General features: G+C 50.1%; 1 protein-coding gene across 1 annotated transcript in view; it reads left to right on the top strand.

The window, feature by feature from the left end:
- RAD54L2 (RAD54 like 2) overlaps positions 1-23,883 on the top strand; it is a 79,521-nt gene that overhangs the window by 14,957 nt on the left and 40,681 nt on the right. Inside the window, 1 exon segment of the mRNA XM_028518469.2 lies at positions 12,688-12,880. Within this exon segment, the coding sequence (XP_028374270.1) occupies positions 12,742-12,880 (139 nt within the window). The 5' untranslated portion in view covers positions 12,688-12,741.

The raw sequence follows: 23,883 nt of genomic DNA, 5'->3' as shown, positions 1-23,883 counted from the left end.
GGCCCCCATGGGAGCCCCAGCTGAGATGGGCCCTGGGTGGACAGCCAGCGGACTTTCGTCAGCAGCACGAGAGCCTGCCCTGGCCGGGCCCTGCATGTGGATTTCGAGAGGGGCAGTCGCAGCCCCCGAAACACGGTGCCGCTGAGGGCGGGCACGAGGCCGAGCGGGGTCTGTCCGCTGAGGGCTCGACTTCACAGAGGGAGAACACGTGTGTGCAGAGAAAATGCGGCTTGTACAATGATAAAGTCACACTTACTTACATAAGACAAGACAATAGAGACGCAAATAGTAACTGTTTTGGTTAAACTTCCACCCAGAGATAAAAACCAGTTAACCTTCTGGTGCACTTCCTTCTTGCGTTTTTTCTGTGTGTAAATACCTCACATTTGTGTGAGTTTATGTTTAAAAGTTGGATCTAAATATTAAGGTTTTGGGGGCTTTTTATACAGCATTATATTGAAAAAAGTCTTAAAATACTCCCCTAAAATTTGCTCTGCTGTGTCCACTTTATGTTCTTAGAAAAGCTCTTCTTTCTCCGATAGGTCAGAAGCATCTGTGGCATAGTCCTCTGTCTCCCACGCTGGTGGATTTGTTCATGAACTTCACCGGGGCTGTTTGCAGGCTCCGGTGGGGCACATTAGATTCACCAGGTGGTTTAAACGGTGCTCTCAGACCGAACCCCTTCACCAGAGACCTGCGGCCGGGGCTGGTCTGTTAGCTGGTCCCTGTAGCTTGCTTTTCCGCTCACTGACTCTGCAGTGGATGTTTCAGATTAAATGTTTTAAAAAACATTTTAGATGTTTAGAGGAAAGCTTGATTTAAAAAAAAAATCGAAACCTTGTGCTGTGACGGTATCTTAAAGAACAATTCCATTTCGAGGGCATTTTGGCAAGTTTTTGTCCCTTGAAGATTCAGTTCTCTTACTATTTCATAAGTGAAAGTAGCAGAGAATGTCTTGTGAAATATGCAATCAGTACATTCCTTTGAGAAATCAAATTTGAAACAGCAGCATCAATAAAATAAACTGTTGAAGTGGAAACGTACTTTTCACATTTAATGTGTTTATATTTTGTCCCCGTTGGTATTCTTCCTTCCCCAAATTATGTCTCTGGCTGCCTAATCTCTCAGAAGGAGGCTTGAATCTTAACGTGGGCGGAGCATTTGGTTCTTATTGCTGCCATAAACCTTACCTCTGGGTCGCAGGGGGAATCCTGTGTCCCGGGTGTTCTTGATTTGGCAACTTCGGTGTCTTACACTCGGTTAACTTCTGCCTCACTTGACTCTTCAGGCCTGAACCCAGACATTCCAGGGCCCCCCCACTTGGTGCCCTTCTGGACTGTGGGAGGGCCCCTCAGTGTGGGCTCTTCCGGCCGTCTCTGTGTTCTTCCCTCTGTTCTGTTGTATCCACTCATTGTGTCTGGGCTTGGTTTATCCAGTTTTGTCTGGGAGCAATGCCTGCTTTCCGGGCTTGGGGCCAACTTTTACTTAACTTTTGGGTAAAACTGTGCAGTCTCCCGGCTGCTGTCTCCAGAGATGAGCTCCCCGAAACCAGTTTCGTTTGTTTAGAAACCAGATAGAGCGTATTACGGTGAGAGATGTGACACACGCACTGACAGTGAAAACAGGCTCTCCCCAAACGGAACATCGGGTGCCTGGGAACTGACGTACTGGCGGGGGCTGGGCCGCCTCGGCTCCCGGGGCTCCCGGGGCTCCCGGGCAGGCTGACGCTGTGATGAGGCCGTGGCGTTCCCACGAGGGACCCCGTGAAGTGAGTTTCCCGTCTGTGCGGGGCTTGTTCGTGTTGTGCTGTGTCGAGTGCTTCTTGTGTGGCTGGGTCATATGTCGTGTGAGCCCTTGCAGCACCTGAAGTGCCGGCATCACCCAGGTGAGGAGCAGATGAGGGATTTACTCCGGGTCCGGGGTGCCATTCACCCGGGCCTTCTGACTCCAAAGAGCTCTCCCCCTTCCACCGTGCAGGCAGGAAAAGGTGGGTTCCTTGTGGCGTCTGGTCCCCAGTCTGGGCTGTCATCTGAGGAGGAGGTGGCAGCAGCACCCCAGGCCCTGCTGAGGGGAACCTGGAAGCGAACCTCACGTGTGTCTTGCTCTCGCTGGGGCTTGGCGAACAGGTCTTCACTAGCCCCGTTTGTTTTCCTCCCAAGTAGTTGGTTCTCAGGTCTGCCCTTTCCTCTGGCTTGGTAACTGGCTGCTGTTTCCTGTCTTCCCTTACTCCATCTGCCATGTTTATCACAGCAAATTTTCCTTCCAGACCATGTTTTCAGTACTTACAGCGTGCTAACTACTGAGCCGTGTGTCTTTACAGTACGGTTTATGTTCATATTCATTCACTACTCGATCCTCCTCATCGTCTTTGAAGGTAGGGGGTAACCTCCATTTCACAGTTAAGGAAACTGGCTGAGAGAGGCCGAGGTACCAGGGTTACACTGGAAAACGAGCTGGAACCGGTCTCAGTTCGGCACGGCGCACACCCGTGCTTCTGCCCGGCACCCTGCGGCGCAGAGCGGCCTCCGTAAAGGACAGATCTGGCCGCCCTGTCACCCTGGTCTTCCGCGTAGGGTGAGACCCGGTCTCCCTCGCCTGCATCCAGGGTGCCCTTGATCTTGACCCTGTTACTTCTCCAGGCTTCTTTTCTACCCTGCCCCTGCACTTCCTACTTTGTGCTTCGGGAGTACAGACTTCCTGGGTTTCCTTAAACGCATCCTGCTCTGTCTTGTCTCTGAGTCTTTGTTCGTGGAGTCCCCTGTCTCTGAGTTCTTCCTGCCCTCTCCCCAGTCTTCTGCAGTGAGGACCATGGGCTCGGTTTCTTCCTACAAGTCCCACTGAGCCAAACTTTAGTTCTTCCCTCCTGGTCGATGAGAGGGGAGGGCAATGACCTCCCGGAGGCAGTGTCTAGAGGTGGGGACAAGGCAGCCTTCGCACTCCCCCACACCGCCCAGTCCGCGTGCCGGCCTCCGGGGGCCTGCCTGCGAGGGCCGTCCGGAGGTGTGCAGCCGCGTGCTGCAGAAAACAGAGACATTTATTGAAGAAGATACAAAGTACAAGAAACCATGTACACAGGACAGTGATGCCTGGGGCCCCTTCAGAGTAGGCACCTTGGGACCTCACACAGTTCTCCCAGTTGCCATCAGCTGCCCTGTTGTATTTTCCTGAATCTCACTGATGGTCTGAAATCTCTTCCCTCTCAAAGGTGATTTTAGTTTTGGGAAAAGCCAGAAGTCGCAGGGCAACAAATCTGGCCTGTAAGGGGGTGCTGAGTCACCTGGGTGATTTGGTGTTTCACCACAAAACTGCACGAGACGCAGTGTGTGAGCAGCGCATTGTTCTGATGAAGCTTCTCATCACCAGTTGCCCACAGCCGTCGCCTTCTCAATCATCCGAATACTTTCCATGGAGGAACGTTCAGGCTTAACACAAACTTGATGCAGGTTCGTTGCTCTACTTGCTCAGTCGTTTTGAACGTGACGGCCACACAGTACACATGCTCCCTCAACGGCGTCTACTGCCCCCACTGACCAGTATGGCAGAGTCCTCATTGTCCACACACGTGGATCCAATCCGCTCTCCTCGCCTGACAGGCTACATCGATGTCGTGCACACTGTTCTCATTGTATTAACCGTGGCTGGACCTTTCCCGCACAGACCTCGTACATTGCCAGGACTGAGCTTCAGGACCGTGCATAAATGTTGAACCTCCCCAGTCTCAGATTCTTTTCTGGCTGGGATTAGGCCGTTTTGTTGCTTAACACCAGTGCATGGACCCAATTTCTCTTGTTTGTAAGGGAAGAGTCTTTGAGGCAGCAGCACTGTCAGCTCCCTGGGGAGGTGACTGTCCTTCCCCAGGGCTAGTCCCTGCTGTCCAGCACAGGCTGCAGCTCAGGCAGGGGCAGCCTGCTGTCCTTCTGTTACATCCCTGCACGAGTGTTCTTCCTCCAGTGAGTTTATGTCCATCAACCGTTGGCTCTGTTACTTTCAAAACAAATTACCTTTTAATCCAGTGAGAAGTAGTGTGAGCATTGTAAGAAGGACAGGGCTTGTGAAACGGAGCCGGTCCCAGTGCCACAGCTTGTGTCCTGCGTGACGCACAAGGTGGCGTGGGGCCCGCCACCGCTGGAAGGCTGTGTGGACACCACTTACCCAGTTCCCACCGCAGGGCTGGGACTGGGCCTTTTTGGAGCTGATTTTTAATGCCAAAAAAAAATGGCTTTGGGGTGTAGCTGTAACTGCCTTTTATAACCTTTATTTACTATTTTGACTAGGGGTTGTTTATTGTTTATTTTATTTGTTCATTGTTTATTTTGAACATACAGAAAAGTATTCAGAATAATATAACAAGTACATGTTTATGGCCCTCCAAGTTTGTTATTTCTCAACATTATACCACAATTTTGCTTCAGATATTTATATTTAAATAAACAAACAAACAAATAAATAAATAGCAGGCCCTGGCTGCGTGGCTCAGCTGTTTGGAACATCATCCTGTACACCAAAAGGCTGAAGGTTCGATCCCCGGTCAGGGCACAGGCCTTGGTTGTGGGTTTGGTCCTCAGTCAGGACGTGTACAGGAGACAGCTGGTCAGTGTTCCTCTCTCTCCCCCACCTTCTCCTCTCTCTAAACATGTCCTCAGGTGAGCATTAGAAGAAATAACAGATTGGAGATATTTAACTTCCCGATCGTTTTCCTCCCTCGCCCCAAGAGCTACACTATTCTGAATTACATATGATTGCCATGTGTGTTACTTCTTTTATTACATGCATGTTTCCTTATGACATTGAGTGTTGTGTTCTATATTTTAAAAGTTTGCATAAATGGTTATCATCTTGTGTTTATCTTTCTGCAACTTCTTTTCACTTACTATTATGTCCTTGAAGTTTATCCATGTTGATTTATGTTATACTCTAGTTCATTTATTTCAAGTTGTGTAATATTCCATTGAACAAGTGGACTATAATTTGTTTATGTCTTTTCTTATTAGTGAACATTTTAGGTTGCTTTTTATTTTTCACTGATCCTTACTATGACACAATGTAAATCCAAAATTTCTTAGTATGCCTGTTCTAGGATTTCTCTAAGAGTAAAATTCTGAATCATAGGGCACGGGCATCTTTAACCTGGCTAGATACTCCCAGTTATTCAGAGTATCAGTCTGCCTGTTGTTGGTAAGACTCCCCCCTGGCCAGCAGCCTCTCCAGCACTTTGTACTGTCAGACTTTGCTAAAAACTTTATCTAATGTGTATGAAATGCTTTTGGTTCATTTGGATTTCCTCTTCTAAGAGTTACTTAGTCATGTCTTTTGATTAGTTTCTTTCTAGGTTTTTCTTTTTTTTTTTTCCTACTGGTTTTTAAGAGTTTCTCAGAATGGTGGATACCAGTTCTTTTACCGGTTCTGTGCTTGCAGCTGTCTCCCCAACTGTGGTTTGTCTTTGCTTTATGGTATTTTCTTGTGTCGACATTTTCCTTTTTGATTCGGTGAAATTTATTGACCTTCCCTTTGGAGTTTGCATATTCCGTGCCTTTGGATTTTGATTAAGAGCATATTGAGTTTATAGGGAAAATCGACCTTTAACCCTCAGCTGAGGCTGTATTCATTGATTTCTGAGACAGAGGAAGGGGGGTGGGGGGTGCATAGAGGAACACTGATGTGAGAAAGAAGCATTGATAAGCTGCCTCCTATGCTTGCTCCAACCAGAGATTGAACTCGTAATCTGGACATGTGCCCTAACTGGGGATTGAACCCACAACCTTTTGGTGCATGAGACAATGCTTCAACCAACTGGGCCACTTGGCCAGGGCAAAAATCAATTTTGTCATAGACTCTCCCATCCATAAACATCGCATCTTTCTGAGTATTTAGGTCTATTTTAATGTCTTTAAGTGAAATGTTATGCTTTTTTCCCCGCAACAGTCTTACATGTCTTCCCCTGGATTTATCACTAGATACGGTATGCTTATTGCTGCCATTATACATGATGTTTATAAAATTACACTTTCTGAATGGGTGTTGACTGCATATAAGAAGTAAAATGGATTTTTCTCTATTGATCTTTAATCACCTTACTGAGCTCTCCTATATTGCTAATAGTCTGCCTGTGGATTTTCTGTATTGAAATAACATAATCCTTGACTGTTGACAATTTTCTTTCTTTGTTCCAGCCCTTTTGCGTTGTGTGTGTCTTATTTGTCGGTGAGGCTGTGCAACTGGATGCCGATAGACACACTGAGAGCAGGCGGCTGTGGCCTGTTCCCGGATTTCAAGGGAACGCTGTCAGTGCCGCGCACTGAATGCGGTGATTGCTTGTCCGGTGAGAGGCGGCGTCCTCTGTCTGCTGTTCCTTCGCCTTTGCAATCACAACGGCGGGCGTCGGCGTCTCAGAAAGTGCTCCGGCTCTGCACCGAGTAGTCACCAGCCTTGCGGCCTCTTCCTGTGGCCCTTCTTTCTCCAAAGCGACCATAACAGTTTTTTCTTTAGTGTATTTCTTTAAGCTTTGCTTCATCTCAGCCTTTGCCTTTCGTCCCCTCTACGGTGACAATATCTCCCAGGCTAAGGTCCCTGTGTGATTTATTTTGGTCTCTGTACCTCCCACTTGGTGTGATGAAGCTTGGCCTTGTCTCCACGGAATAGCATTTTAATTTACCTGTGGCACACACATAGCCCGTGTTCCAGTCTTTGACAGGTGGCCCTCCCTCCCAAGGGTTAGTTAACAGCCTTTATTATCTGTTTACAGAAGTGAGGTTTTCCTGCAGGTTCTCTTCTTACATGCAAAATCTGTAGCCCGAGTTTGGTCCAGACTGCACATGCTCTTCCCCAGAGAAGTTGCGGGAGTATTAGTTTGAAAGAAGTCATTTTCTACTTCACTATGTTGGCTTTGGGTCAAGCGCGTACTTTCTTCCCCACTTATCTTTGCTAATATTCAGATGTTATTGTTTTCTTTAGGATTTATGTCCAGCGTGAGACTACAGAGAGACCTCCAGGGCAAAGTTACTTAAGCAGCTCTGATTGGTTCAGTGGCGTGAGTCCTAGGCTGCTTACTTCCTATAGATACAATGCTGAAGTGCGTGTCTGAGAGCCCAAGTACTGGCCCAGGTTGAATAGCCGGGGCTGGAAAAGAACAGTGAGACGTGTAATCTAGGAGAGATTGCGCGAGTCTCCTTAGAAGACTGTTCAGCACGGGGCCACATCACACAGGGAAGGGAGGTGAGCTGGCGAGTCTAATTTCTACCTGCCTGTGGGGTGCTGTCTGCTTGTGGCTGTGACCAGACCTGGTGCCGTCCGGAGGGAGCCGAAGTGAGACCTGCCTCAGAGGCGGCTCCAGCCCCTGCCGGGCCCAGGGGAAGATGGGAGGCCTGCCCCCCAGCAGGAGGACAGCCTGTCTGCACGCGGGCGTGCTGGGAGGCTTAATTAGCCTCTGTAACCCTGAGTTGTTGTGTTTTAAAGTAAACAAAGTGTGTTACCAATTTGTTACTAAGTAGCCAGAGAGAAATGTTTCGAATCTGTACCTTGAAATAAGATATTTTTGTACTCAAGTGTTTAAATCTTTGGACAACTAGGAACAGATAATTCTATTCTCTTCCTTGTTAACTATCTTTTAGAAGGTTATTTATTTTTTACCACTAAATACTGCATTGTGTATTTCTTAAGAACATTTTCTTATATAACCACAGAATAAGTCTCAAAATCAGGAAATGTAATCATGTCTTTTAGCAACTCCAAGAGCATCTCCCGTGTGTATTTCTCGAGCACGTTTTCCATGCGCTGCAGCGTGGGGCACACGGACTTCGTGTAAGACGGGGCCCTGAGCTCAGGGGGTTTGTGCTTCCAGCTTCTTAAGATAATTAAATGTATTGGGGTGACATTGGTTAATAAAATCTGATAGGTTTCAGGTGTACTGTTCTACAATATGTCATCTGTATATTGTATTGTGTGTTCACCACCCCAAGTCCAGTCTTCTTCTGTCACCATGTACCCCCTTTACCCTCTTCTGCCCTCCCCCCACCCCCGTTTCCCTCTGGTAATCACCGTACCGTTGTCTGTGACTATGAGGTTTTTGTTGTTTCTCTTAATCCCTCACCTTTTTTGCCCAGCCTCCCAACCCCCTCCCCTCTGACAGCTGTCAGTGTATTCTCTCTATGAGACTCTTTCTATTTTGTTTGTTAGATTATTTTGTTCATTAGATTCCATATATAAGTGAAATGATATGGTACTGGGCTTTCTCTTATTGGCTTCTTTCCCTTAGCATAGTACCCTCCAGGTCCATCCATACTGTCACAAAAGATAAGATTTCCATCTTTTTAATGGCCAAGTAGTATTCTATTGTGTAACATACCACAGCTTTTGTATCCACTCATCTACTGATAGCAGTTGGGCTGCTTCCAAATCTTGGCAAATGTAAATGATGCTGCAGTGAATACGGGGGGTGTGGTGCATATATTCTTTCAAATTAGTGTTTTGGGTTTCTTTGGCTATATTCCCAGAAGTGGAATTGCAGGGTCCTAAGGCAGCCCCATCTTAAGTTCTTTTAGGAAACTCCAGACTGCTTTCCACAGCGGCTGCACCAGTCTGCATTCCCACCAACAGTGCATGAGGGTTCCCCTGTCTCCACATCCTTGACAACACTTGTCATTTGTTGATTTATTGATGACAGCCATTCTGACGGGTATGAGGTGATATCTCATAGTGGCTTTAATTTGCATTTCTCTGATGATGAGTGACATTGAGCATCTTTTCATGTGTCTACTGGCCATTTGTGTGTCCTCTTTGGAGAAGTGTATATTTACCGTATTTTTCCATGTATAATGCACACTATTTTGCCCAAATTGCTGAGAGAAAACTAAGAGTGCACATTGCACATGGATATGATGATTACATGCATGGGTATAACAATGGGCATAATAACCCTGTATATAGTGCGCACAAAACATGGGTGTGCATCATACACAGTAAAATACGGTGGGTCCTTTGCCATTTTTAAGTTGGATTATTTGTGTTTTTTGGTGTTGAGTCATATAACTTCTTTATAAATGTAGGATATTAACCCCTTATCAGATGGATCATTGATGAATGTGTTCTCTCATTTAGTGGGTTGTCTTTTCATTTTGCTGATGGTTTCCTTTGCTGTGCAAAATCTTTTTAGTTTGATGTAGTCCCATTCATTTGTCTTTTCCTTTGTTTCCCTTGCCTGAGGAGATATATGGGAAAAGATATTGCTGTGAGAAATGTCTGAGATTTTACTGTGCATGTTTTCTTTTAGGATTTTTATGGTTTTCAGTCTAAACGTTTAAGTCTCGAATGAGTGAGTCTAAGCTATTTTGAGTTTGTTCTTGTATGGAGTGTTAAGAAGGTGATCTAATTTCGTTTTTCTGCACATACCCGTCCAATTTCCCCAACACCATTTATTGAATAGACTATCTTTAGCCCATTGCGTGTTCTTGCTTCGTCAAATATTACTTCTGGGCTCTCTGCCCCATTCCACTGGTCTGTGTGTCTGTTCTTGTGCCGGTACCAGGCTGTTTCTGACTACTATGGCCTTGTATGATAGTTTGGTATCAGGCAGCATGATTCCTCCAACTTTGTTCTTCTTTCTCAGGATCGCTGTGGCTATTTGGGTTTTTTTTGTGGTTCCATATAAATTTTTGGAATATTTGTTCTAGTTCTGTGAAATATGCCATTGATATCTTAATAGGAATTGCTTTGAATGGATAGATTGCTTTGGGTAGTACGGACATTTTAATGATGTTAATTCTTCCTATCCATGAACATGGCATGTGCTTTCCCTTATTTGTGTCTTCTTCAGTTTCTTTCCCCATTTCTTGAATCTGGCTGCCTTCCCTGGGTTCTGAAAGGCTGTGCCCACATGGAAGGGTCTGTGTGTTGGGGGGGGGTTGGAACCCCCAGAGGCAGAGTGTGGCAGACTGTGCTGCAGCCCCGAGAATCATCTTCCTGGCCATCTTCCCTTTGTTGTTGTTTTAGGGAGATTAGTTAACGGCAAAACTTGCCTCCTAAGGAGTTGCTGTGGTTCTAGACAGCTGAGAAGAGTTCATTGTGTCACCTCTGTACAGAAACTCAGTGGCTCATGGAAAGGGAGGAGAGAGCAAAACCAAATTGGGTGGGACTTAAAATTCATCACTTTCCACCTTCTCTGTTATGGGCGTCTGAAGGCCTGGGTGCAGTTTTAAAGTGTCCCTGGTGGGCACAACATTTTGAGTAGGGGCTGGGCCAGTGTCTGTCCTGTTCTAGTAGCACTCCTGGTGGTTCGATGTGTGCGTGGCGGTTGCTTCCAGCCAGAGCTTGGGGCTGCGGTTTCGAAGGTGTTTTGTTTGGTAACTGGGGGTTCATAGGAGGCTTTTCCTTGTTACTGCTCCCCCCGAGGTGATGGACATTTTCCCACCGCTGCACAGTTTCTTCTCTAAAACAGCAGGCATTCAGATTACCGAGAGGTGCTTGCTGGTTAGAAACCGCGCTCTGAAAGCCACTCTGCAATCAGCCAGGCACCCTGTAAGCAAAGCACCCCTCTCAGAGCCGCCTGGTTACCAGCACCGGCTTCCTAGCAGGGGTTCCTGGTGAGTTAGCCTACTAATAATGCTCGGAAAAGTCTCACTTTCAGAGCTGTTGTTGGTACCTAAGTGATTTACTACTTCCCTTCAAAACCTAATGAACTGAGAACGACAGAGAGTCGTTCCTTCAGAGATTTGAAATCCGCTCTGTCACGCGGTGAGTGGCAGGCCAGCATGAGTTCTGCTGCCTTGTGTTTGTGGACCACCTTTCCCTGCACCTCAGTGTCCTTGCGTTCTTGTAGGGGTTTCGGGAAGGACGTGTGATATTGGTGCTAAAATCTGAGTTCTGTTGCTCAGTCATTTCGCAGCTGTTGTCTGCTTCTGGTGCTTTGAGAGGCAACGTCCAGGACCCGTCGGGACGGGGGCACTCGTGACCCCTGTGGCTTTAACTGAGCCGTCTTGCACTTAAGTTCTTGTTTCCCGAAGCGCCGAAGGAGCCAGCTTCCTTCCTCTGGCTTCTCTTTCTGTCCAGGAGAACATACTGTAGAAGTTCTCTTTCGGGTTGTGTCTGCGCCTTAACAAGAGATTTCAGTTCTGAAATGGTATTTTGTGTTGACTAATTAGAGACTTGTGTTTCACTTTTTATTTTGGGAAATGGGAGGAATATTAGGATGACCTCATTGTTGACGTGGTTGTCTGGAGCAGTTTGCCTTGTAAAAGATTGTTCCCTTCTATTCCTCCCCCACATTTTATTATGAAAAATTTGAAATATACAGAAAAATTAAAAGAACTGGTCAGTGAGTCTTTACGTTAATGTTAACGTTTTGCTCTATTTCCTTTATCACAGAACAGTCCACCTAGCTTTTTAAAAATTTTTATGCATTGATTGATTAGAGAGACATTGATTTGTCGCTCCATTTATTTATGCATTTATTAGCCGATTCCTGTATGTGCCCTGACCGGGGATCAAACCCTCAACCTTGGTGTATGAGGACACCACTCTAGCCAACTGAGCTACACGGCCAGGGCCATCTAGCTTCCTTTTTACCCTGGTTTGTCTTTTTCCCCCTCAGGAAGAAATGACCTTTACAGCTAATAGTAACGTGGAGAGAGAAACAGACAGTCAGTCATGCCCAGTGCCTGCACACAGTAAACATAAAAGAGCAGGCTGGCAAATGAGCGAGTGAGTGTGAATGAACGGCTGGATGAGTGAATGGATGAATGATCGATCTGAATAGAACATGCTTCTAGCTCCAGCTGAATCTGTGCTGTTGGGGGTTTACTGTTGGGCCAGGAGGTGACAGACCAGGGAAAGCAAGCCACTTTGCCCGGTGGCCCGTACGAAGCCTTCAGTGAGGTCCACACGGTCAGCATGGCTAATGCAGTCCAGAAGAGGGACTGTGATCCCAGAAGTACAGGGCAGTGGTCAGAGGCTTCTGGGAAGTAACGGAGCTGGAACTGCGCCAAGAGCTGGAACAGAGCCTGAGAGCAGAGGTGGGCACAGGGCAGTTCTGAGCCATGGGGGGCCCGGGGCTCCCACGTGCTTCGGAGGACGGAGGTCTGGTGGATAGCCAGCTGCTCACTGGAAGCCCTTCCCTGAGGTGACTGGGGAGTGGACTGTGTTTGAGCTCCAAGGTGGGACCCCCCCACCTATCCCGGGCAGGACACGCTCCCAGTTCCCGAGCACTCCCAGTTACTCCCCCTCGAGGGCTGGGCCCTTGCTGCCCACTCTGCCTGGAACACTCTCCTTCTGGCCTCTGCTCAGTGAGAACTTCCCTGCCCTCCGCCATATGAAGTAGCAGCTCCTGCTGGCACACCCCGTCCTCCGGCACCCCCCAGCATGCTTTCTTCTGCTTTCTGCTGTGTCCCCAAAGCCCAGCATAGTGCCTGTGCTTATACAGCCGTGTGTGTGTATATGTGTAGGTAGGTACAGATAGAGCTGGTGCTCAGGGAACAGTTTATGCATGAAGGGATGAAAAAATGGGAATTCTGAGGTGGGCAGAGAGAGTCACCAAAGCATAGCCCAGGGCCAGAGGCCTTGTCGGGAAGGTTGACACTTGGGTTTGGGTAGCTTGCCCTATTCAGGCTCCTGGGAGTCCACCCACAGCGTTTTCTCCTTGACAGAGTCATGCCCTCATGAAGCCCTCGCTGATTCTGATGCTGCTTGTCCCCTTCCCAGGACCCCTGTAGTGGACCATGAGTCGGTAATGCCCACTGAGGACCTCTGGGAGCCATGTCAGACGAATCCGCCTCAGGGAGCGATCCAGACCTGGACCCGGACGTGGAGCTGGAGGATGCGGAAGAGGAGGAGGAGGAGGAGGAGGTGGCAGTGGAGGAGCACAGCAGGGATGAGGAGGAAGACCTGCTGGATGGTGAGCGGCTCCAGTGGGTGGCAGAGGCTCGCACCCTTCTCTCTAAGGCAGCCATTTAGCCTCTCATTGTGGCTGGCTGAGCGTGGTGCTTCCGGCTGGATTTCTTAGGGCTCTGTCGCGAGAGGGCGGATTGGAAACACAGCGACAGTGGACTCGTGTGCTGCTTCTCAGGAGATGGGTGGTTCTGTATGCGCCTCACCTTAGTGCTAGAAGGACCTTTAGCATTTATTTGGCTCCTTGACAAACGTGCAGGCGCAGGCCCCAAGATCAGAGAGGGGCCCTACTTGCCCACGTCATGGAGGAGTCAGTGGCAGGGTCCCTGTGACCACCCTTGGTGATCCAGGGCCATGGGCCCATGAGGCGGTCACGGTTAGGCCTGGGGGTAACAGTGACCGGTCTGTGCGTTTCCTGAAATGACACCCACAGTCCCCTTGTGTGGACAGGAGGGGGTTCCCTGGGGAGAGAGTCTCCGATGGGTCCACAGCTGCAGAGACTCAGTGCAGCCGCTGCAGCGCTGCCGGGCCCGGCCCCTTCCCGGCCTGCACGCTGCCCCTCCCTGGGGGAGAACCGCACCCCGCAGTTGGCAGCCCCCGGCGCTCCCGCTTGGGTTGCTCGGCTCAGCCCTTCCCTCGCCCCGCTCGCTGGGGGACATGGGACTTTTTCTTTCATCTTCGGGCTTATGTGAGGTCGTCCGGCCGGGCACAGGACTCCTCAGTCCTCGCCTTTCATGGCATGGGATCTGATTGTCTGTAAGCTTCCTGTCGACGGAGCAGTAGAGGTTCTGGTTCGCTCTAACAGACCACTCTAGGGGAGTGGCACGTCGCACGAGACCGTCACTGCGTGGGTCTGAAGGAGCCCAGGGAGATGCCCCTGCCGTTCTCCGGGGTCCAGGAGAATGGACGTCGGCCCTCTTCCTCCCGGTGCGGCTGTTTTCCGTTCTTTCTGCGGCAGCTGCCACGTGGTTCAGGGATCGGCCTTCCCTCACTTGGACTGGCCAGACGTCTCTCCCCACTCCGCTTCATCTCTGGCAGGGGACTTACCGTATCCCTGGTCTTTGTTTCCCCGACAGCATCTTCTGCTGTTCGCTGCCAGCGTATTCCACGGGAGTCCCCCACCGCTCCCTTCCTGTAAAGCAGAGTGAGCAGAAGTGAGGGGAGGCGGCGACGTGAGGGGCGCGGGTGCACTGTCCTGCTCGGCTCTCGTGGTCCCTGAGATGGTGTAGAGTCCCTGGGTACCCGCCTCACTTTTTGTCACTTTCTGCTTTTTATCGTCTGGGTTCTGAGAGTTATCCTTTCAGGTACCCCTAGAACTCTTGTCAGGTATAGATTAGATTTTAGGTGCTGCTGGTGAGTAGAGTGGGTGTATATTCTATCCAGAAACCCAGCCACGTACTATGAAAAATACAGACATGTATTGGAGAAGATACAAGAAACATTGTGCACAGGACGATGACGCCTCAGTCCCCTTCAAAGTGGGCCCCCTGGGCCCTCGCACAGTTCTCCCAGTCGCCATGAGCTGCCCTATCATATTTTCCTGAACCTCATTGATGGTCTGAAGTCTCTTCCCTCTCAAAGGTGATTTTAGTTTTGGGAAAAGCCAGAAGTCACAGGGCACCAAATCTGGGCTGTTAGTGGGGCTGAGTCACCTGGGTGATTTGATGTTTTGCCAAAAACTCTGCATGAGACGTGATGCATGAGCAGGTACGTTTTTGTGATAAAGGTGGCAATCACCAGTTGCTTGTAGCTGCGGCCTTCTGAATCATCCGAATAGTTTCTGCGGAGGAACGTTCAGGCTTAGTGAAAACTTAATGCAGATTCGTTGCTCTGCTTGCTCAGTCATTTTGAATGTGATGGTGACACAGTGCATATGCTCACTCAATGGCGTTTACCACACCCACTGACTAGGACAGTGAATCCGTCATTGTTCACGCATGTGCATTCCAGTCCACCCGTCTTGGCTGCCAGGTTACATCAGTGTCACGCAAATGGTTCTTGTTACATTAACAATGGCCGGACTTTTTCTGGACAGATTTTATATATATATCTTGTCTTCTTCCCTCTTTCCCTCTTGGTTTCTTGGAATCCTTTTCTCTTTGTCAGGTTCTTAATTTTTCAAAAATTATATGCTTCTGGGGACTTTACTATTTATTTAGAAGTGGCAAGGATTTAATTGTGATTTGTCTCGGAATGGTACAGCTTTATCATTGGAATGTTTTTAAAAGAATATTTGTACAATTCTCAGGGGGGTAGTTTTTAAAAAATTTCAAATGATGTCTTTCCATTGCTTTATGAAGTGTGGAGTGATAAAAATTGTTCCATAGGTGATGCAGACACTGGCCCACGGTGTCCGTGGCGTTATGGATGAGATGAGATACATTCACACGGACTGCCGAGTCCTAGGGAGGAAAAGGGACGGCGCGGCTTCTCTCTCAAGGGGAGAGCAAGCCTCGGAGCGCCTCGGCCACCCTCTCAAGAGGAGAGCGCCCCAACCCTTGCCTTGAGGAGCTTGTATTGGATTCACTTTGCATAGGAATACAGGGTATATGTGTAAAGCTCATTAATCATTACCAGGCAGTAAGGATCAAACAATAGATAACGTACAAAGAACTCTGAGGGCCTATTTTGAGTCAAGGTCAGATAGTTAAATGGCCATAAAACTGGGGAGCACTCACTTCTTGCTTGGACCCTTATCATTTAATTGAGAGCATTCTAAACAAAGCAGGTTTCACAGGATTTTACATATTCTTTCTTAGGCCTGATTTCCCTAGGGAACCCACCCTTTCCAGCACAGGGCTGCACCCACCTCCAGCATTGTTTCAGGCTTAAGTCAGGCAGGGGGAGTAAGGCAGCCAAGAGATTAGGAGACTTCTTGAAGACAGAATGAGGACTCAGGCTAGGTCAAAGCTGAAGGGCGAGGGTCCATCACCCCCTTTTGCTGTAGCCCCCAAGTCCTTCCCTGAGGGCCCCTTAGTGACCGTGCCTGTCTTAGGTCGTCCCTCCCTTGAATCTTACCCGTCATTGGCTAACCTGTCATCTGCCCGAGGCCAAGCAGGGTGAGGTGAAAGGGGGCAGAGGTGGCGCCCCTGCCAGGGAGATAAACTTTGTCTCCTGAGTGGCTTATGGCTCCAAGGTCTCTCACTCAGCCTCAGCCATGGGGGGGTGGGGCGGGTACAGCTGCTGAAACCAGGCAAGGCGGTTCCCAACACATTGGTACTGTCTTCTTCCTTTGCTCTGCTAGGGTGTTTAACTTCTTGGGGTTTGTTTGATTCAAGGACCATTTTTCTGTTTCACTGTAGTGTTAGAGCTACGCACTGACACCCTCCCCCAATATAAGTGGTACTTCTGTTACTCATGGCTGCTCTGCCCCGGTTTTAGCTCTTGCAGCATTTCTGGTCCTCTCGTCGTGAACACTCCGTGCAGCTTTGCTGGGGCATCTGAGACGGCCTGCCTGGTTCTTCAGTCTTGCCGTTGGCCTCTGGTCATCCCGCAGTCCTCGCAGGCAGAGCAGCCCGCTTCTCTCTGTCTCCCACCCCACCCCTCCCACTCTCTCTCTTTCCCTCCCTCCCTTCCTCTCTTCCAAGTACATTTACTAAAGCTGGGGACAGTGAGACAGGGGGGACCTAGGATAAAAGAAGCAACAGGAGAGAGACTCACTAGCAGCTAGTCTTACTTGAGGAATAGCTGTGAACAATCTGGTCTTAGCTGGTGTGCTGGGAGGTGGCCCTTGTTTTGTTTCCTTTGAGCAGTGGCTCTGAACCTGGCACGCTCATGCCTCCTGGGGGACAGTTTACAGCATCCGAAGACGTTTTTGGTTATCAGGACTCCTAAGGGGGGGTGCTCCTGGCACCTTGTGGGTAGAGACCAGGGATGCTGCCAAACCTCCCACATTGCACGGAAACCCCCCCTGCACACAGTTATCCAGCCCAAAATGTCAGTAGCGCTGAGCTTAAGAAGCTCTTTCCAAAAGGAAACTGTTACCTCAAGGCTTTTTGTTTGAAGTTTCCTCTAGTGGATAACAATAGCTCACTGTTACATTGCTTCGTCAGAGTTTACAGATATATCGGAACAATCTTATTAACCTTTTCAAAGAACTGTCCTTTGGCTCTGGTGATCCCCTCTATTTTGTTTGTTCTCTTTTAATGTCTACTTTACTGCCCTGGCTGGTCTGGCTCAGTGGATCGGGTGCCAGCCTGCGAACCAAAAGGTCGCTGGTTCGTTTCCCAGTCAGGGCACATGCCTGGGCTGTGGGCCAGGTCCCCGGTTGGGGGCACGCGAGAGGCAACCACATTGTTGTTTCTCTCCCTCTCTTTCTCTCTCCCTTCCCTCCCTCTAAAAACAAATAAATAAAATCTTTTAAAAAATAGTATCTACTTTACTATATTTCTCTTTCTACTTCTTTTGGGTTTATTTTGTATTACCATCAAACTTCTTAAGAATGTGCTTATTAGCTCATTGGGCCCCCCCCTCCCCCATTATAAGCATAGGACTTGGTGACTTACTGGTTGCGTGGGGCAGGTTGGAGATGGAGCGGGTGAAGCCCGAGAGGGTGAGGAAACCTTTACCACGGTGGGAAGGATAGGGCAGGAAGTGGATGAGGGAGATAAAAGCCTTTCTAGCTTTGCTACTTTACATTGGGGTGCTGTCTCCCCTTGACCTTTGGGTGTTGCCTGGGGGACATCAGTCTGAGAACTGGCTATGATAGAGCAGAGAGGCTTTGGCTGTTGGGAATGGCACCATGACTTGACTTTGGCTTTTAAAAAAGTGGGATGAAGATAGTGTTTTATTTTTATAGCAGGTTAGGGGAACCATGCACGCTGTGAAAAATTTTGGCTTTGGTTTTTCATTCCCCTGGGTTTTGGTTTTTGTTTTTGTTTTCATTCCTCTTGACGTCTGTGCTGGGCGTTCTGTATTCTTTTGGAATGGGCAGCGTTGGGTCTCAGAACCTGTGGGGTCTGTCATCAGAGGCGGAGGTTCAAAACCTGGTGCCTCTGGGATTGGCGTTCCCCATGCCTGGTGTTTCTGGCTCAGCGTTTTCTGCCCGCTCAGCTTCCGGTCCAGCCTCTTGCTGGCACTCAGGGCCCTCCGTGAAAAGGGCCGAGAAGCCCTGGTTTAAGTTAGGTGAACCAGATCTGGGCACAGACTGGCCTGATGGGCGCATCTTCTTAGAACGCACAGGCCTTCTCTTCTTCGTTCCCTTCGTTCTGTTTTATGTGGCATATCAGGAGATGGGGACCCTGGGGCCGCAGGCAGACACGTAGCGTGCCTAGTCCCCTGGGTAACCTGCTTCACAACCACCTTATTGACAGGAAGCCTCCTTCATGTCAACTTTGACCTCAGGGTGACCCCCTCCACCTTGGCCTGCTAGGTAAAGAAAGCTGGTCTCCTTCTGAACCCCTGGGTCTCTGACTCTCCTACAGGAAGTTTGCCTTTTGCTTTTTCTCTGACCCACTCTCCTCGTCCTCTTTGCTTGCAATATAAAGAATCAGGAGTAAGATGTGCTAGGCAGAGAGCCAGGGCAAAGACCCCAGGGTGGAAACAGATTTGCTTGTTTAAGAATCAGAAAGGCGGAGGCCATGACGGCTGGCTCAGGGGGAGCAAAGGGCAGAGTCGTCTGGGTGAGGTGGGCGGGGCTGAGTGTGCCTGCCCCCAGGGACCCGGTTTTGGACAGACCTGGGACCTGGGCCTCACTGCTTGGGTCCGAACAGGTGCTGTTTCAGACTCGCGCTGTGAGTGCTGGGCTGCTTTCCCAGAACAGCCTTGTTGGAAATTGAGTCATGCCACTTTCGATACCAGTTTCTGGCCTTCCTTTCTGTGTGCCAGGCTCAGAGGCACAGAGGACAGAAGTCTGCTGGGGACAGATGATCGTTTTGTTCATCAGCATCAGAAAAGCATGTCGTGTATGGGTTCAGTCACTCAGAGCGACTTTACAGGGACTTGAACACTCCTTTCCAATAGTCCCTGGAGTGGGAGCTTCCGACTGTGGGTTTGACCTGCGTCTCCCCGATTGTGTGAGGTGTCCAGCCCTCTTCCACATGCTTTGATGGCCACTGGCGCTTTCGCGGCGTGCCCGGATACATTGCTTACTTCCTATGCTCTTCCACCCATTCGTTACTGATTCGTAGTAATTCTTTACATCTGAATGGGTCTTTTGTTAGATACACACACACTTCTGTCTTTTCCTTCTATATTGTTTGAAATTTTACCCACTTAGTTGTGGGATTTTTTTTTTTTTTGCTATTTTATGTCTTGTTTTAAATTCTATTTTTGATGAATAGACTTTAGTGAAGTCAAATTTATCATTTTTTCCCTTTACATTTAGTGCTTTTAATGCCTTATTCAAGAAATCTTTGTGTCTCCCAAGAGCATGAAGCCATTCTATTATCTTCTAGAAACTTTAATGTTTTATCTTCACTTAGGTCTGTGATCCATCTGGAATTGATTTTTTTTTATTGATTTTATAGAAACATAGGAAGGGGGAAGGGGGAGCCGAGAGAGAGAGAGAGAGAGAGAGAGAGAGAGAGGGAGAGAGAGAGAGAGAGGGAGGGAGGGAAGGAGAGAGGGAAGGAGAGAGGGAGGGAGATGTCGATTTGTTGGGCCTTCCCCTCGGCTGTGCGTCATTAGTGTCTTCCTGCACGTGCCCTGACCTGAGGTGGAACCCGCAGCCCTGGCCTATCAGGGTGATGTTCTGACCAGCTGAGCGACCCGGCCTCGGTGGGGATTGATTCGTGTGTGGTGTAGGATAGGGGTCAAGTTCCATCCCCTCTTCCCCCAGTATGATTTTCTGATTGACCCAGCACTCTGCATTTCATTTCTGCTGTCCTCTTTGTTGTAAACCAAGACAGAGTGCTTGGTCTCTGAAACCTTTTCCCCATGTAATTCCCCGGGAAGTGGGGGCAGAGAAGTGAGTGACTGTGCAGTGGGGGGCTAGAAGCATGAGCTCTGGGGCCAGGTCAGCCACCTGGTTGGCAGGTTCGAATCCTGTCTGCACTACTTGCAGCTTTGTGAGGCAGGTTTCCTCATCTGTAAACTGGGAGTAATTACAGTGTGGCCGACTCACTAGGGCTGTTTGGGGGCCCGAGTGAGGTGATATTTGTAGTACCAGTCACTCTAACTGAAGGGTAACCAGCGGTGCTGGTGCACCAGACCCCAGTGCTTCTGGGAGCTGGGAGCCGTGGCCGGGCCGCCCGGGGCGCGGCTGGCAGGGAGGGGCTCCCCACAGGCCTGGGGCTGCCGCTGCAGCTGTTCACCCGTCCTAGCACCTGCCCTGGCCGCAGGGCTACCCGGCGAGCCTCCTGAAGGGAAGGTTCTAAAGTTTTTTCTGAATCATCTTTTGAAATCTTCAAGTGGCCTTTGGTCCACTTGAGAGTACAAAAGCCAGGTGAGCCAAATTTGAAGGAAGTTCCCCGAAGAGCATCCTAGGAGGGACAGCAGCGCAGCAATGAGCTCCCCCTCCACAGCTGTACTGACAGGCGCTGAAGCATTCCACGTTGCGCACACGCCGAAATACAAAGGGAAAACCAAGAGGAGGCCTTCTGGAGGCTGACCTTGAGGCAGAGCCCTGAGAGACGTGTGAGTTAGAATTAAGTCGTTAGAACCTGGCGCAGCAACTGTTAGATGAGGAGATGGAGAAGGAGGGGCACAGCCTCCGCCGAGGCCGGAGACCCCTGGGAGCCCTGGGCTCGGGAGGCGGGAGGCAGGAGGCGCAGGGCAGAGGGTGTGTGGGTGGAGGGGGTTGGAGGGAGGCCCTTGGTGGCCGGAGGCAGCTGGAGGCAAGCAGTCAGAAAAGGCCTCAAGCATTTCAGATCTTATTTTAAGGACAGAAGGGTCAGGTTTAAAGTGTTTTTGAAAGATCCTGGGTGGGTGGAGATGTGGCATAATCAGAGTCAGAGAGCTCGCTCTTCCTGCGGGTGGGCTGGGGGGCAGCGGGAGGGAGGTGGGGGGCCACGTGGCCGCTGGCACCGGAATCCGGGCCCGTGCTGCAGTGGTTTGGAGAGAAGCAGAGTGGGGTGTTTGGGTACCTCCTTCAGCCCCAGAACTTGTGACTGAACCTGAGGAGAGGGGGAGAAGGTGAGGAAGAGGAGGGTTTCCCCCTGCGTGACCTGGTGCAGCGGAGTGCAGCGGGCATCTGGAGAACGGAGACCCCGGAGCGCATGCCCCGGGAGAGCCGCTGCTGACTGCCCTGCAGCGTGGAGGCCATAGGACTGTTCCTGGTGCGGGTCTGCCTCGGCCGGTGGCGCCTTGTGGGTTCCTGACCTCGTGCAGGGGAGACTCCACGGTGTTAGTTAAAGCCGGGGACAGTGAAACGAGGAAGGGCTCAGGACAGTGGAAGCCACAGAGAGCAAGTAACTGGGCAGGGCCAGCTGGCTCTGGAAAGGCCTGTGGAAGGAGCAGCCCAGGCAGGGCAGTCAGAGGAGAGGGGCCCTGGGCACGGGGTCAGCGGGTTGGCCCCGGGTGAGCTGCGACTGCCCGGTGCTCCTCCAGCTGCAAGTCTCATGGGGTCCCTTAGAGTTTAGGAGATGCACGCCTGTGGAGGAGGGGGGGTGCGGGCAGGCTGCAGGGGGCCGGGGGAGAGCCCACATCGGGTCCTTTGTCTTGAGGGTTTTATTTATTTATTTTCTATTTTCTATTTTTTCATCTTGAAGGCTTTAAAGGCTGTGAGTTTAGGGGACTTTTCTGGGGAAGATCTCAACGGCACATTCATCAGTTTTAAGCTGATGCACCGAAACGAGATTTGTTCCTTTCACTTTCTCCGTCGTTGGGCGTGGTGGGCACAGATGGCACTAATGGACTCCTGCTCTCTCTGAGTAGGTGATTTAAGCTCTTGACCCTCTGTTCGGGAGAGGTGTAAACCGTTTACTGTCTTACTGTTGCTGTTGTTCCACTGGTTTACGCATTCTTTGGTCGGCTCTTGCGTGCGCTCTGACTGCGGAGGTTGAGCTCCCAGCCCTGGCGCATGGGGTGCTGCTCTGGCCAGCTGAGGAAGCAGGGCCCATCTTAAGTGTCCTAGGTTAGGGAAGACAGGATCTTGCAGTTCACCATATTTTTCAGACCCTAAGACGCACCTAGGTTTTAGAGGAGAAAAATGGGAAAATTCTTGAAGCAGAAAAATGTGGTAAAATATTTAATAACATAATATTTCACCGATGTAAATGTAAACAGAACTCAACAGCAGCCTTAACAACCATTATTCCTCCCAAATTGGGGGGGGGGGGTGTTTTATAGCCTGAAAAATAGAGCACTGAGATGGCGGTGAACTGTGCAGCTGTTTAACTCTGTCTCCGTTTTCCTGGTCCGCTCGTCCTCAGTGCTGTGGATGGGAGAAACACCCGCACCTGCAGAAACATCTTGTAAGAAATTTGCTGAGTTTATTCCAGTCAGACTGAGGACATGCCCACTAGCAAGATCTGCAGTGCTCCAGGGAATGACGGTTTCGCAGTTTCTGTTACGGATTCGGAACTAAGGAGGGGGAACGGGAGCTTGCCTGGAGGTGGGAGAAAGCAAGGCAGGGAAATCTCTACGATTGGAATGCAGATAGTTACGGAGGTGTGTTAACCTCCGTCTGGGGAACTGCGGGTAGACAGGGCTTGCCTAAGGCAATGATAACCCTTCCCGATAAACCTTCCAGGTTCCTGACTGCCAGTCAGGCCCTGCCAGTTAGGGACTTCAGATCAGATCGCCCTGTGAGGGTCCAGATTTACTGCAAGGCCCCTTCCATCCACGTAACGTAGGTTCCAGCCACTCTTCTTCTCCTTGTTCCTGTCTTTTCACTCGTCAGGGGGCAAGGCTGCAGTGAGCTCCAGATGTGTACTTACTCCCTTTCAATTTTCTCTGGCCCCAACGAGGCGGCTTGCTGCCTTACTTCGAGCACGGCCTGCCGGAGAGGGCTCTCCCTGCCGCTCGTGGCCAGAGTGTGCGCTCCAGCGTTTTGCCTTCACAGTCGACGTTTAAGGCTTCAACCAGTGAGACAGTTCAGCAGGCCTGTGGCATGCAAAAGTGTATTGTTTTGCCAAGGTGTGACTTCAGACGATGCTCTCTTTTGAAAAACTGTTTTTTAGTTACAGGTGACAGGTGAAATGGTGCTGCCTTCAGGCTGGAGTGCGGGAACTGGCAACTGAGCCCTGCCCCGCACAGCTTCTGCTGCGGAGTCAGTGTGTCCTGACCTCTGCATGCAGACCAGGACTTCCCAACACCACCCAGGCTCTGGAGGGGTTGTTGAGATGTCTCGGTTGTATGTGAATGCGCTTGGGGAAGCAAGTACGCACTGCCGCCTTCTCTCACTCCCAGGGCGGTGTCTGCTACTGAGCCGGGTGCTCTGCTTGCGAAACCACCGTCTTTGTTCACAGCCCTTTCTCAACTGCTGAATCCTTACGGGAATTTTCCTGGCGTTAATTTTTTTGTGGTTTGCCGCGTCAGTGCTGCACAGCGTTCGTCAGCAGAATGGAAAAGTAAACCGAGCTCTGTGGATCTCCCCTCCCCCGGGGTTACTAGCGCGCCCCGTTCGTCCGGAGGACCGGCTTACTGCCCTTCACTCCCAGGTGGACAGACACAGCAGTTTCAGATTTGGAGGACTGTCGCCTTCGTGGGTGTGCCCAAGTCCCCTCTCAAATGAAGGAAGTGGAAGGAGCGGTTTGTGTTTCTCTCGCCCTCCTGGTGTCCTCTTGTGTGTCGTGGGTACCCTAGTGGAGTCTGCATGTTATGGAAACCTCACGCAGGGTTCTTGCCTCTGCCACCAGTTAAAGTGGATTTCCAGGAGGGAGAGTGGGGGTGACTCGAGCAGCAGTGTGGGGCTTTACCTGCCCGAGCTCTGGGGGGGCAGGGCCGTAATCCCCCAAGGCTGCAAAAAGGCTCATTCTCATTCTCCTTTTAAACTCCCCGCTCTGGGGATAAGAGGTCCTGCTTGTCCCTCTGACTCTCCACTCTTGGGCTCGCTGGAAGTGCTAGGAGAGTGCTGCCTGGCCTTCCTGAGAGAGGCTGCCGGTCGGAGACCCTAAGCAGGGCAGGAAG

This window comes from Phyllostomus discolor, chromosome 7 (assembly GCF_004126475.2).
Source record: "Phyllostomus discolor isolate MPI-MPIP mPhyDis1 chromosome 7, mPhyDis1.pri.v3, whole genome shotgun sequence".
NCBI lineage: Eukaryota > Metazoa > Chordata > Mammalia > Chiroptera > Phyllostomidae > Phyllostomus > Phyllostomus discolor.
Note: the sequence above shows the minus strand (reverse complement) of the source record. Positions and strands in the feature narration are given on the sequence as shown.